This window comes from Furipterus horrens, unplaced genomic scaffold, assembly GCF_987537825.1.
Source record: "Furipterus horrens unplaced genomic scaffold, mFurHor1.1.pri manual_scaffold_3, whole genome shotgun sequence".
NCBI lineage: Eukaryota > Metazoa > Chordata > Mammalia > Chiroptera > Furipteridae > Furipterus > Furipterus horrens.
The window spans coordinates 9,440,314-9,455,011 of NW_028327173.1; the positions used below are offsets into that span (position 1 = coordinate 9,440,314).

Genomic DNA, 14,698 nt, shown 5'->3' on the forward strand with positions numbered 1-14,698 from the left:
TTTCAAGGTCGTCTGCCTGGGGGCCTGGTTGTTGGCTTCTCTGGGTGGCCTGCCCTGGTGTCTGCTGAGTCCTTGAGCTCGCTGATGGCGGAGATCCTGCGGGGGAAGGTGCCCACATGAGCCAAGAATGGAGAAGGGGGATTATGGCTCCCGCTGTTCGGGGCAGGTCCGCAGGCACAGAGTGGTCCACCAGAATGCTGGCCTCCCATCCCTGCCCTCCCCCCCCCCCCCCCCCCGTGCCTGCGTGGAAGGGTCAAGAGAGGCCCAGCCGGACCCAACGTCCTGATACGCCTGAGCTGCCCAGCCGGCAAGGTCCCGGTGCCAGCAGGCCCTAGTTATAGAACACTTCGTCCTCCTCCGAGAGGGAGCCACTGTCCGCGGAGGGGAGGGGGCCCTGAGGGCAGACCCCACCCTCAGGCGCTGGGCCCCTGGGCAGCCGCCTTCGATGCTGCTGCTCAGGGCTGAGGGGCTGGGGGCCAGCAGCAGTGACGGGGGGCTCCTCGGGTGAGGGCCAGTCGTCAGGGGAGAGACAGGGGGAGGAGAAGGCCAGAAGACTGTCATCCTGCGAGGCGCCGCTCAGACAGCTGTCCTGAAGGTAGGTGCCATCCAAGTCTGGAAAACCAAAGGGAGGTGAGGGTAAGGGATGGAGTCTGGGACCAGTGTGTGAGTGTGGGCAAGTGGCAGAAGACCAGCCTCCAAATCCTGCTTGGTCACTGCCAAGCTGTGTGACCTTAGGCAAGTCACTGAAACTCTCTGAGCCCCAGTTTCTTCCCAGGTGTTATAGGAATGGTGATGGCAGTGCGTGGAGTAGTTTAGAGCAGGCTCTGCCCTGGCTGGTGTGGCTCAGTGGATTGAGCACCAGCCTGTGAACCAAAGGACCAATGGTTTGATTCCCAGTCAGGGCTCGTGCCTGGGTTGAGGGCCAGGTCCCTGGTTGGGGGCGTGTGAGAGGCAACTGGTTGATGTATCTCTCATGCACAGGGATATTTCTCTCCCTCCCTTTCTCCCTCCTTTCCCCTCTCTCTACAAAATAATAACTAAATAAAATCTTCAAAAAAAAAAAAAAGAGACCAGGCTCTGGATTGAACCCTGCGCTCTGAGAATTCAGACAATCAGCGTTCTTCCTGAGCCCCCCCACCCCCACAGTGGGAGGGAGGATTAAATGAGATAATAGCCTCTTGAAGCCGTTGAAGCCGTAGGTAGTAACCCTGGGTTCTAGCACAGTAAGCCCTTAATTCCTATTATCTATTAGTGTTATCAGTACTACTATTCCCTCCTTCATGCTCATGGCACTCCTTGGGCAATGGGCAGGGCAAGGATGACCAGCCCCATTTTTCAGATGAAATAACTGAGGCTGAGGGAAGGATGGGCTTGTCTGAGCTCACAGTGTATTTGGTGACAGTGTGGCACCAGCTCTGCTCCACCCACCACCCTGGCTCCCGCTCGGGAGGTACCCTGCAGCTGGACGATGTCCTTGGGGTCGTTCTCAGGGTGCAGCTCCTCATCGTCCAGCGAGGACCAGGCGCTCAGCGTGGCCTCTGTGATGGCAAACTGCTCAGCGACCCCTGTGGGGGACAGTGGGACCCAGCTCAGAGAGGGCGTGGCAGAGGGTGGGGGGCCCCGTAGTGCTTGGATGGCCTGTGGCATCCAGACCCCGGGGACCTCAGTGCGCACCTCACACCCTGGTCATCCCACAGACAATGCCCCTGTGGTGATGCTGTGTCCCATAAGGACCACAGTCCTGGCCAGCTCCTGTCCCCCCACCCCAGCACAAACACACAGACCTGCAGCAAAGCGGGCCTCACGCAACTCATCCGGGAGGCAGCAGTAGTGGTCTTCCTCGGCTGGGGACAGCTCCCAGCCGGACCGCTGGGCACTCCAGCCCTTCCACTCGATGAGGTGGGCCACACGGCCACGCGCCATGGCTGTGGGCTTCGTGATGTGGTCCTTGATGCTCTGCACCACCCCTGGGGACATGAAGAGCAGGCGAGTGACAGTCCTGACACAAGGGGCAGCCAACGGCCGATGTAGTAGTATCAAGTCACCCGAGTCCCCTAAGTGTCATAAACCCTGCAGCGCAATCTGTGCTCCTGAGCTGCTGCGCTCAGGCTGAGGGAGACGTCCCCTGCCACCAAGACGCTGCCAAGTTCCTCCCCTGCTCTGTCCAGCTGCCCTCACTGCTACAGGTGGTCCCTGAGAAAATCCTTCAGTAAACCCATCGTGGGCTCTGCTTCCAGGAAACCGACCAAGGTGGCATGCCAGGCAGACTTCATCCGCTGCAGGGAGGTGGGGAATCCATGGTAGGCAGACCTCTGAAAAACCGGGCCATCCCCTCAGAGCTTCTGGAGGCCCCAGCTATCTAACCCATGGGGGCAGGAGCCCTAGGTCACTACTCTGGAAGCTTGTGGGGCCACCATCCTTCCAGATGCAATTCAGCTTTGTCCCCGCCCCACTGCCCACACACAGCTGGTGTCTGGAGTGGGCCGTACAAATCCCAGGGGCAGGAGAAGGCAGCAGATGCCTACCCACGAGGGACGAGGTGGCCAGGGCTGCCACGTTGTAGTTGCTAGAGCAGGATCTGGAGCCGGATAGGTAGCCGTTGGTGGTCTGGAAGCACCTCTGCAGGAGGGGGAGGGGTGAGGTGAGTAGGGAGGTAGACCTGCCCAGGGAAGCCCCCGTACCACTGCCGTTCCCATTATCCACCTTCCCCAGGGCCACTGCGCAGTGGGCAGGGCCAGGGCCATCCTGTCAACTCCCACAGGACCACCCCACCCCACCCTGTTTATCAGGCCCCACCCCAGGGCTGACAGGACGGTATGCCCACACTGGGCCCAGGAAGGAGGGGTCATAGCTAGACTGGGGGGCGGGAAGGGCACTGACCTGCCAAGGATCCCAACAGAAATCCATCTGTTTGTCCTAAAATAAAAGGAGAAAGAGATCAGGCAGAGCCTGGCCCATTGTCAGCAGTGGCCAGGAGTCCTGGCGCCTTGGGTGGAGGTGGGGTCACCTGGTGCTCCCCGAGGTTGGGGTCTGCCTATTCGTGGGTCATGTCCTGGTGGCCCCTGGCATGCAGAGAAAGAAGTCTGTGTGTATGGTTGGGGGGGGGGGTGCAGGGGGGCATTGGTGGCCCTGCCAGGAGAGGCAGTGTGTGCAGGAGGTAGAGCAGACCTGGGTTTGAGGTCTGACGGCCACTTCTGCCTGGGTACCCTTCCACTAGTGACCTAACATCCCAGAACATCAGCTTCTTCCTCTGTAGAACAGGACAAAGCCATTTACCTCTTGGTCATGGTGAAGCATGTAAGAGAGAATGTGGGCAGACTGCCCAGCACCATGTTTAGCATGTGGTATGTGCTCAAAAAATTTTAAAAATAAATAAAATAAAAAGGTAATTATATCAATTGGTAGGTTTGAGTCAGAGCCTCTAGGGCAAGGGTGGAAATCATGCACCAGGATTTGAGGCCCCAAGCAAGATATAAGAATTCCGTTCCTTTTCCTCTCTGGCAGGCCGTGCAGGCTGTCGGGGGCTGGTAACAAAACTTGTTATTTGCAAGGCTGAGTTATGGGGGGCGGGGGAGCCCTTTAGGGCGGGGCTCTCTTTTCTAACAAGCCTGGTCTGGTCCTTGAATGCCCCGCCTGATTCAGACCTTCATCCAGCTGAACACCAAGCCTCAGGGGCCTTGATCCCATGGGAAGTAACCACGGCTGGCAGGGAGGGGAGACTAGCCAGTTTCTGCTCCCTGTGGGGAGCTGTAGGGAACAGCCTGGAAGCAGGGCACAGGCAGGGAGGAAGGTGGGGACAAAGCGTGACCAGTTTACCTTGCCAGTGACGTAGTCTGGGACCATGGTGGGTGGGAGGCCGGAGGGCAAGTCTGGGCGCAGAGGGTCTGTGCCCGGGGGCATGGGGCAATCCTTATGGACACTTGTGAACAGATCTGGAAACAAGAAAGACAGGAGGGGCTTAGAAAAACAGTGTTCTCCTGCTCACACAGCCCTGAAAGGCGGGCACTTCTTTGTACCGGTCCATTGTCACTGTGTAGAAAACAGACTCAAAGCCATAGCAGGTCAGGCGTCCAGCCTGGGCCCCTCAATGGGAACGACCTGCCCATCTGCTTGTTACTCCATTTCCACTAATTCTAGCACCCACACTCTGGCGTTCTTTTAACCCCAGGAGACCTCCAGTCCATGTACCCTGCTTTCCACTAGCTCCTCACGTCAGTCCTCACTTCCCTCCTGGCCCAGATCAGAGCCCCTGGCATAGCCTAGGAGTTCTTCTCCAAAGACGCCCTTGCCTCTCTCTGCCCTGACCCTCCTGCTCTGGGCCCGCTCCAGCCTCTTACAGGACACTGCCCAGGAGTCCTCTGGCCTTTCTCTGATTCCTGCCAGGTCTGCTTCCCACACGATGACTGCCTCGGCTGCCTTTCCTTCTCAGACCTGACACGGACACCCAACTCCCGGCTCCCTGCTGCTGGCCCCTCCCCGTTCCTTCCTGAGATCCAGGAGCCTTCGAAGGGTATCACCCCGTTCTTTTCCCCTCAAACCCTGCCTGCATGTTTGCCCACACCATCTGCTTTCCCTCCTGCGACAAATGAGGACCTGTCCCCGCTCCCCCCAGGGCTGGGTCCCGTCCCTGCCCCCCACCCAGAGGCTCTGCTCTCTCCCCTCTCTCACCTGTGTTTGCCTGTCACGGGATCAGCCCACCGTGTGGCGCCGGCTGGAACGCGTCTTCGGCTCAGGGACTCCTGCCCTCGTTCCCGCTCCTCTCCCCTGCTTCGTTGAGTCCCCTCCCCGCAAGGTCAGCCCCAGCACCCTAGCAGCCTGGGCCTCTTCCATCCTTCAAAGACCTTCTTCCGCTCCAGCTTCCCTCCAGCTCCCTGTCCATCCCTCTTAGAAAGAGCTGTCTCCAACCTCTACTTCCGTGCCTCGCGTTTTTCCCCTCCACCATTCCAAGCTGCCAGAACCTCCATGTGGCCTGGTCTCTATCAGCCCCTGGGGGCACCATGGACGTAGCCCGTCCTTCCCTCTCAAGCCACGCCCTGCTCTTGGCGCCCCTCCGCCTTGCTGGCTGCTCTTCTCAGTGGGTCCTCCTTCCCGGCTCAGCCCCTGGGCCTGCCCCACGGCTCCACCCTGGGCCCGTCTCACCTTTTCCTTCCCCCAGGTGATGCATGGTGTGCAGCTGAGCCCACATGGACACTTCCAGCCGCGACAACTGAATTCCAGCTGCCAGAGGCGCATTTAACGGCGGGCGCACCCGGCGCGCGCCCTGGGCCCCGACTTCTGAAGGGCCCCGCCAGTTTACAACGTATACGTAATTAAAATTGCACATATGAAACCAAACGTAGTGTCATTAGAAAAAAGTGTAAAGTTGGGGTTTTGCGGGGCCCTTCAGAAGTCGGGGCCGAGGGCGCGCGCCTGGTGTGCCTGCCGCGCCCGCCGTTAAATCCGCCTCTGCGGACCAGCTTCCTACCTGGGTGCCCAAGCAAACCTGGGCAAAATGGAAGCTGAAAACTCGTGCCCATTTTCCTCCACTTCCACAATTTTATAAAATGATGCAACCGTCCACTCAGCTGTACCCACGAAAACTCCAGGAGTCGCCTGCCCCTATCCTCTGTCGCCAAACCCATCTAATCAACCAGCGCGTCCTCTGGCTCTCCCCAGCCTCCTGGAGATCTGTCCCTCTCGCTACCCACCGCTGCTCCGTTGTGGGAGCCGCCCTGTCACCAGGAGTAACAGCCTCCTGCCTCCTCTCCTGGCCCCGCACAGCCCCCTCTCCACCCAGCAGCAAAGGCCCTTGCGTTCCAGGTCAGACTGGTCTTTGCTCAAAACTTGCCCCCGGCTTCCTTTCCCGGCACTTCAGGAGGACAGCCTCTGCTCAGGCTCCAGGGCCCTACACCCAGCGCCCACTCCAGACCTCTGCGCCCCTCCCCCCCTTCCAACCACTCTGGCCTCCTTGCTTGTCCTTGCTGTCCCCTCTGCCTGGACCACTCTTACCCCAGATCTTCCTGATCTTCGTCATTCAGGCCTCAGCTCAAGGTCACCTCCTCAGAGAGGCCCTCTCTAACTGCCTGATTCAATGTGGCCCTCCCTGACCCCACACCGGCCACCAGTCACTTCCTGTCACAGTCATCACTGTCTGGTCTTTTTGGTTTAAGTGTCCAGTTGCTCCCCCCGCAGTGAATGTGAGCACATGAGAACAGAGACCAGCCAGCCCTGCTCACAGCTCTGTCCCGAGAGCCTAGTACCCTGCCTGTCACTTAGCAGGTGCTTTTTCAACATTTGAGAAAGGATGTCTACCTTCATTACAGCATTTTGTACAGGCTGCCTGATAGAAGTATTTATGTGTGAGAGGCAGGGATCTGCCCTGTCCCCCATGTGTCCGCAGGGCTTGCTGCAAAGCAGGCTCCCCATAGCTGCTGAGGGAATGAACAGATTAGACAGATGGAATTGCTGGACTGGATTCTTGGGCTGCATCGAGGACTCCTCGACCCCGCAGGGTAACTGGGAAGACCCTTATTCATTTGGTTAACGCATTTATTTACTCCTAGAGGCATTCAAGAGTGTTAGCTGAGCACCTACTACGAGTCAGGCATGGTTCGGGTACTGAGATCACAGTGGCAAACAAGACAGAGAGGGTTCCTGCCCTCATGGATCTCACGTTCTACCAGGGGAGACAGACTACTAACCAAAAACTCACAAATGCATGAGACCCATTAGATGGCGATAATAGCTATGCAGAAAAAACTGAGAAACCCTGGGGCTGGGAGGGGACTGAGAGCCCAGATGTGTGAACATCTGGGAGGATCTTCATTCATTCATTCATTCATTCATTCACTCATCTGCACATCCATTCATTTCCTCCCCTGCTCAGCGTCCATCTACTGCACGTCTGTACCGTGTAAGCCCCTCAGGGAGCTCCTGGTCTGATGGAGGAAACCAGTCCCAAAGCTCCTCATTCAAACACAAGGCTGACCCACAAGAACACCAGCCAAGAGCACAGCTTTCCACACCCCACTTTCCGGTGTGATGGCTCTGAGTCTCCACTCTGACCTAGAGAAGCAGGAATCTTTCACTCAACTTTACAGATGAGGAAACTGAGGCACTGAGGGGGTAGGCACCAGCCCAGGGCACACAGCCATAACTGGCAGTCAGGAGCTGAGCCCTGTCAATATGACAGCAAGACTCCCTCTCTTCAAAGGCACAAAGGAGTTTCCATGAATTTGTGGGTCTCGGGGCTGCACAGGAGAGCTGATGGGGAGCTGGCCAGGAGGGGGTGCTGGGAGAAAGGTGCTCTAGGTGGGGGCACAGCTTGCACAAAGCCACAGTCTCAAGGGGCAGGAGTGTCTGGGCCAAGGCAGGGGGGCAGCGCCTGTGGGACAGGCATCCCAGCCCCAGACTGTCCTGTCCTGGGTGCCGGCTTCCACCACTTGGCTCCCTGGAGGAAGCTGAGGCCAGCGTGCGTCTGAGGGCTGGAGGTGGGAGGCGCCAAAGGCAGGGCTGAGCTGGAGATACTGAGATTGTGGAGGTGTTAACAGGGAGGGGAAGAAGTGGGCCCAGAGGATAGTGTGGGGGTCGGCCCAAACCCGGATCCCTTTGGATTTCTTTCCTGGTTTCGTGCACCCACAGCTCCCTCTGCATGTGCTTGGCTTCCAACGAGCAGCACCTGCCACTCTTTCCAGATGGGCTTCCCTCAGGCAACTGGAGCTGAAACTACCTGAGAATTTATGTTGCCCCCTCCCCCACCCAAGTGGCCCTCAGCCAATGACTCGAGGTGCAGGACCCCAGCTCCTTTGTTTGGGGTCGAACACTTCTGAGCTTAACTTCCATTCCAGAGTCCCCTACAGGCTCAGCCTGAGGTCACCCCCTGCAGGATGACAGTCACCCTTCCCTGGCTCGGGGTCCTCTGTCCTGCTGTCTCCATTCCTTCACAGATCAGCTGCACCCAGATCCTCGTTTCAGGGTCTGTCCTAGAGACAGATAGGTCAGGCCCTGGCGCCACGTTGTCCAGTTCAAATCCCGGCTCTGCCCTTAACTATCTGCAGGACCTTCAGCAAGAGACTCAGTGTCTCCGGGCCTCCGTGTTTCTCCCCTGTAAAGTGAGCAGCTGAGGGAGATTGTTCTTGTTCTTCAGGAATTGTCTGCTGGGATCACAAACTGACGACAAAGAGGCATGAGGTCCCACATTTTGAAGAAACCATCGTCAGGGTCGGGGGGCAGAGACACCCTCTTCAAGGGAGCTGAAGCAGGTTCTGCTACCCTAGCCCTGATCACCCTCTGGTTCTGGCTACCTCAGAAAATGAGGGGGCTCCCAGACTTGCAGAAATTTGGGATCCTGCAAAGGAGAGGCCAGCATCTCACCCACCCCTGGTCGGGTGTCTGCATAACTGGGGAGGGATGTCTGCATAACTGGGCCGAATGTGGTAAGAATTTTCTACGTGTGTGCACGGGGTCATGATGCAAAATATATTCCTATGGGTTCCAATAAAAAAACTTAGACCCCTGGCTGGTGTGGCTCAGTGAATTGAGCGCCGGCCTGCAAACCAAAAGGGCACCGGTTCAATTCCCAGTCAGGACACACGCCTGGGTTGCAGGCCAGGTCCCCAGTTGGGGGCGCATGAGAGGCAACCACACATTGATGTTTCTCTCCCTCACTTTCTCCCTTTCTTCCCTTCTCTCTAAATATAAATAAATAAAATATTAAAAAAAAAAAAAACTTAGAAAGTCACCAACTCTTGAGGTTCCAGGAGATGCAGTTCAAAGTGGCACTTACTACAGGCTGCACCTGGGAACTTTAAAAGGGGCTAGAATATTTCTAGGACCCTTGGCCATTGTCTGAAGCTGTTTTAAAGCTCCACAACCACAGAGCCCGGGAGTCAGGGAGGAAGGGGAGCAGCACAGAGGAAGCTGGGAGGTGACAGCAAAGGTCTGGAGGAGACGTGACTTGAACAAGGTCAATTGTCCAGGAGGTGGTGGTGGACTTGAAGGACTCCTGGCTCCCAGCCCCTCCCCAGCCTTCCTGCTCCTCACCTCAGTTGAGGGGCAGGTGCCTCTGCCCAAGCTGCCTCCTCCCCCTGAGGACTTTGGCCCCATGAGGTCACTGGCTGGTTGCCATGGAGACATCAGGTAATGAACCAGCCCAGGGTGAAATCACAGGCTGCTCTTCGCCCAGCTGGGACTGCAGCCACGTCACCATTGGCAACTGGAAAAACACAGCATTTCATGTGGGGTGGGGGCGGGGGGACTCCAGAGGGGCCCCTAGTCACAGCTCCTGTGGACACCTCTCACTCCATACCTTACTCCCCTGACCTCATGGTCTGAGGCCCCTTCTCAAGCCTGCTTTCTCCCCCACCTCCCCTGGCCACAGAAGTGATAGGCCTCTGGTTGCCATGGCAACCTGGAGGGGACCATTTTGATCCTTCAAGGAGAAGGGTGTCATGCAGCTGTCTCCTTCAGAAGACAAGCCTCTCTGATTTCTGCCTCCCTGTGCCAGCTCCTTATCTGCTTTAGAGGCAAGCCACCCAGGCAGTTCCTCTTGATAGCTAACCTAAACCCCTCCTGCTGCAGAACTCCCACACTGGTTTTCTCTGAGTGTTTCTTTGGTGAGTCTGCAGCACAACCACTCAGACTCCTCATACCTGCTTCCGAGTCATCGAGCCCCCTTACCTATCCTTGGGCACTCCGTGTTCCAGCCTGTTAATCATCATGGAAGGGCAGGAGGGCCCACAGTGAACCCTGTTCTTCCCCAGCGCCCAGAGAGGGTAAACCTCCTCTTGAAACTGCACAGTAACTGAACAGCAGTCTGTGTCCAAAGCCCCTGGTGAAGCCCCTCCCTGGGAAGCCACTGGGAGGGGCTTCTCAGCACCCCTGTGGCCAGCCCCTTCCCACATGTGTGCTGTCTGGATGTCATGCCAGGCTCTGGCCTTGGCTCTGAAGAGAACACAGTGGGCAAGGCGTTTCCTTCACAGTTCCTGCCCTGGGTTAGGTCCAGCTCTAGGGCTTGTGACACAGCCCCCGTGAACCTCAGGGCTCATTTGTGACCTGGAACTATGGTGATCTTCGGAAAGGGCTGCCAGGAGGAGGAGGCCCCTGCCACAGGATGTACTCCATAAATGACAGCTGCTCTGTCCCTCTCCCCTCCCAGACCTCAGATCTCCTTTCTGGACCAAGGAACAGATCTCGGTCACCAGTCCTCCGGTCCTGTCCCCAGGGCTGAAGTTTGCCTTGGGGGCCCTGCAGAGGGAGGCCACCCGGGGTGAGCCCTTGGCCTCTCTGCCTGGGAAGTCACTGCCACAGCTGCAGCCGCTCCTCTGAGCCTGGCAGAGGCCAAGGCTCAAGTAGACAGAGTGCCCCCTGCTTCCCAGGACAGTTGTTTACAGGTCACCAGGGCCACAGTGGTAGCTTTATCAGTGAGTTGGTGCAGCTCAGAGATGCCCAAGGGGCTCCTTATCAATGTCCAACCAAGGATAGAGACAATGGGTTCCTCTCCAGGACTTCCTAGACACTCCAGTTCCTTTCTACTTTCTCTGCCATCCTGTGGCCCAATCTCTTTGAACATCCTGCTCTAGCCTCACCTCCTTCAGGCAGCCTGCCTAGATTGGCCTCAGCTATATTAAGTTACTCTCTTACCAGAAACCCCAATGGGCAAAGTCTGGTCTGCAGTAATTTCCTGCCTATTTATTAAACACATGCTCTGTGTTGGGGGCTGTCCTAGACCATTTCATCCACTAGCTCTTGTTTAACCCTCCCAACAACCCTGCAAAGTAGGTACTGTTAGGCCCATTTCTCAAATGGGGAAACTAAGACTCAGAGAGATTAAATCACTTCTGCAAGGCCAACAGCCAGTAAGAGGCAGGGACGGGGTTCACACCTAGGCCGGTCCGAAACTCCGAAGTTTGTGCTCCAACCACTAACCAGTGCTGAAGTCCTAAGAGGTCCTCAGGCTATTTTTCTGTGTGTGTGTGTGTGTGTGTGTGTGTGTGTGTGTGTGTGTGTGTGTCCTGTGTCCCCCATTAGATCACTCCAAGGGCAAGGCTGTGTCTCCCTGCTGAGACTGTGAGCTCCAAAAGGGTAAGGCCCCGTCTACTCCTTCCTCAGCCTCCCCATAGTGCTCGGCGTAAGCCTGGGCTCCCTGGCTCTGCTAGGGCCCAGGGGAGACCACACTGCGGGGCTGGAAATGGGGGGTCATGGTCAACATGCCCTGGGTACCGTGGATGGCTGCAGTCAGCCCCCTTAGGGCTTCTCCCAGATATAATCAGATGTCTGACATTCCAGAAGGAAGTTCTAAGTATCCAATTTCTGCTTTCTGCCCTCCCTCTGCCCCCAGTGCCCAGTGCACTGAGACCCCAGGGTGGGGCCAGGAGACTGACAGGTGATCTGGAGGAAAGGCTGGGGCAGGCAGAGAGATTCTGGTGCCAAGGGCATGGGGTGGGCACTTGAGACCCTGAAGCTGGAGAGGATGGGGGTGCAGATATTAACTCCACTCTGCTCCATATGGATTGTCACCAGCGGTGGCAGCAAAGCCCAAACCAAATACTAAGCACCGGAGTTATTCCGGACGGTTGCTGTTTTAGTCACTAGCCACGCGCTCAGTGCCTCGCTCCATGTGGGGCAAGTGAAAAAGCAAAGGGCAGGGGTTCTGGGTTCAGGTTCTGGGGTCACACAGACCTGGAGTCAAATCCTGTCTCTCCGTGGCCTGGCTGTGTGACCTCAGGTAAGCCCAACGTCCCTCCTCCCAGAGTGGAAGGAGGACTAACTAGGTCAGGAGGGTGAAGGCTCACTCAGCCTGGCTCCAGATAGATGCCCAATAAACAGTAGCTTAAAAATAAATAAAGAACACAAAAGAGCTCCCGGAGACAGCATTTGTTGCCTTAATCTGGCCCCGATCACTTGCCCCATGTCCTCAGCACCTCTAGTGCCTGCCGCTGGCTGCTTTTCCCATGAAAAGGCTGGGGCTCAAAGCCTCTGTAGCTCCCCCTTTCCCAGCCAAGGGGGTCTCGATTAGCTGTCTGCACAGAAGGAGAATAATAAAAATGAAAGTAATACCTAACACTTACGAGTGCTTACTATGTGCCAGGTACCCCTCCCACCAACCCTAGGACATCAATGCTGGTGTTATTCCCATTGTAGAGATGAGGACACTGAGATATATATACAAGGTTAAGTAACTGGCTGAGGTCACAGAGTTAGTGTTGGCTGTCCCAGGAGTGGCCTGGACCTGGGGTTTAGGGTTTCGCTGGGGTGGCTCCAGCATGAGGCTCCCATCCCTGGCCTGGCTTCAGACTGCATGCCTGGCACAGAGAAGCACTTGGAATAAGGGGGCTGTTATTAGCAATTGAGGGCTGAGACTGAGGGCTGGCAGCGTGGCGCAGAGGTTAAGGGCCAGGGCCTGGAGTCAGCTTGTCTGGGTTCAAATCCTGTCTCTGTCTCTGCCTCTGCTATTTCTTATATGTAGTCCCTGAGCAAGTCGCTCAACTCCCCTCTGCTCTGTGTCCCCAGGTGTAAAATGGGGACAGTGATAGCATGTACCACTAAATAGTCTGTTGTGCCTAAAAAGGTCCCAACCAGTACCTGGTAAACTGTAAGCACAGTTAGAGGGGTGCATGACCTCCACTCAGTGGTTCAGCCACCCAGTCTCTGGGACAATGGCTGGTGGTCCTTACATCTTGTCAGAGGACCTGGACTTCAGTCCTGACTCTGCCTTGAGTGACCTTGGCAGGCGTCCCTTCCTCTCCAGCCTCTGAATTGCTCTCAGCTGGTCTGCAGCTCACAGGCAAGTCTCCCAGTCCCTTGCATGGGATGGCCAAGGATGGGGAAGCGACAGTCACCAAGGAGCACCAGATTATGGATCCCCCCAACAGAACCCCCTGGGCAGAGCGGGAGTTTCTGTGAACCACTTACCTGAATGTCCCTCAGGACTGGTGAGCAGAGCCCCTTAGAGGCCACAGGATGGAGGAAGATTTGTGTTCCTTCCTCAACAACCCCTGTCCCCCATACCTGTACAAGCACAAGGCCTCCTCTGCTGCTCAGCCCCTCCCCCAAGGCCTGTTTATCCCTCTGTACCTGAAAAAGCTACCGGGGGTGACGGGTGGGGTGGCAGCCCCCAAGGCCCTGTGGTTGGGGGTCAGTGCCTTTGGCCACTCACGGCCACCCCCAGCCCTGCACCCCTCTCACTGTGGGGTGAGGACCCCCTGGTGGGAGAATGGCCACTGACCTCCTCTGAAGTGTTGCCCAGAAGCCTGTTGGAAAGCTGGTGGCGGGGAGAGTTCCCAAGGCCAGCCTGCCGCCCTCCAGGGAAGCTCCGCCAGGCTCCTGGGGCCACTTCGGGGAGCAGTGGGTCCCAGGAACAGGGGGGGGAGAGCCAGGGCGCTGGCTCGGGGAGGCTTTTAAAGCTCAGAGACAGAGCGCAAGGCCCAGGGCTTACTGAGAACATCGGCTGTCTCGGTCCCTTCCCACTCCCTGCCCAAGGCTGGGGGTGGGGGTGCGGAGTTAAGACGGGGCTGGTGGAGGAGGACAGGAACCTTCTTTATAACCTGTTCACCCCCATTAAACCCTTGCTGCCAGTGGGGTTCAGGGGCTCAGAGACAGGGGCGTGGCATAAAGGGACAGAAATGGGAGCGTGTTGAGCTAGTAAGACCTGTGTCTTGGGGCTGTGCAGGAGGGAGTGTCCTCCTGGCCCCCCACCCCCCCCTTGTCCCTCCAGAATAGTCAGGAGCAATCAGAAGCCCCTTCAAGACACAGGCAGGGGGTGTGTGGCAGCTGGGAAGCAAGTGACCCACCTGCCAGGGTGTGGTTCCAAGCGCGGCTGGGGCTGCCATGACCTCCCTGCTCTCCCTCTCGGCACTGCACCCCATCCTCTCACGCCCTGTACACCCCCACCTCCACCCCCGGACACCGCGTCTCCTCCGGCTCAGCCAGGGTGGGGTCGGGGTGCGGCTGCTCAGGAAGGGCGGGTTGCCCACCCTCACTTCCTAGTTTTCTTGGAGCGTCCCGAGGGGATGTGCGCGCGTCCTCGGCACGGGAACCCTAGCCTCCACCCCCACCAGCCCGCGGCCTCCTCACCTCGCGACACGCAGGAGCCCATCACGGGGCCGCGGGGCCGGGCCGCTGCGCCTTGGGTGCGTCGGGCCGCCGGGCGATCATGTCTCCGCAGCCTGGGGCTCACGCGTGGCGCGGGCGCAGGGGGAGGGTGGGAAGAGAAGGGGCAGGGGTTCCTCCAGGCTTGGCCGCCTCTCAGCCCGGTCGTCCCCACTGCCGCCGCCGCCGCCGCCGCCACCCGCGCCAGCTCCTGCCAGCACCGCGGATTGGCGTGCGCGGCGCGGGGAGGAGGGGGGCGCGGGCGGCCGGGGACCGCTTGCCCGGAACCGGAGCGCGGAGCCACGCGAGGGTGACCGCCCCTTCCCAGCTCCCAGCGCTGCTGCCGCCCCGCGCACCTGTTGTCGCAGCCGGGCTGGGGGCGGGGCGGGGGTGTTGGGGGGTTAGGGGAGCGGGGGGCGGGGGTACTTCTGGCCCTCACCTCGTGCCACCTGGTGACAGGGACTGAAGGTCAGGGAAGGGGCGGTGGGGGCGGGGAGATTTCTGGCATTTGGGAAACAAAGTACATGCACAACGTTCCTTGAACAACCACGACCAGACACCCGGCTGAGAGCGGTAACAGCCCTTCCGTGGATGCCCATTCTGCAGGGGAAGAAACAGGCTTGCAGAAGTC

The 14,698-nt window shown here is 58.1% G+C and overlaps 1 protein-coding gene across 1 annotated transcript; it reads right to left on the reverse strand.

Annotated features, from left to right (window-relative positions):
• Positions 1-220: 220 nt before the first annotated feature.
• On the reverse strand, positions 221-14,283 carry FAM131C (family with sequence similarity 131 member C). Its single transcript, XM_090271462.1, has 7 exons — positions 14,053-14,283; positions 3,817-3,932; positions 2,881-2,916; positions 2,526-2,619; positions 1,785-1,967; positions 1,455-1,565; positions 221-612 (listed from the first exon to the last, which is right to left on the reverse strand). The coding sequence occupies exons 1-7, from the start codon at positions 14,072-14,074 to the stop codon at positions 332-334; spliced, it is 843 nt and encodes a 280-aa protein (XP_090127588.1). The 5' UTR covers positions 14,075-14,283; the 3' UTR covers positions 221-331.
• Positions 14,284-14,698: the final 415 nt, after the last annotated feature.

Coding starts and splice junctions, on each gene's coding strand:
- FAM131C (XM_090271462.1), bottom strand. CDS start 14,074: ATGGGCTCCTGCGTGTCGCGAG. Junction 3,933..14,052: donor GGGCTCCTGCGTGTCGCGAG/GTGAGGAGGCCG, acceptor TCTTGTTTCCAG/ATCTGTTCACAAGTGTCCAT. Junction 2,917..3,816: donor CAGACTACGTCACTGGCAAG/GTAAACTGGTCA, acceptor CTTTTATTTTAG/GACAAACAGATGGATTTCTG.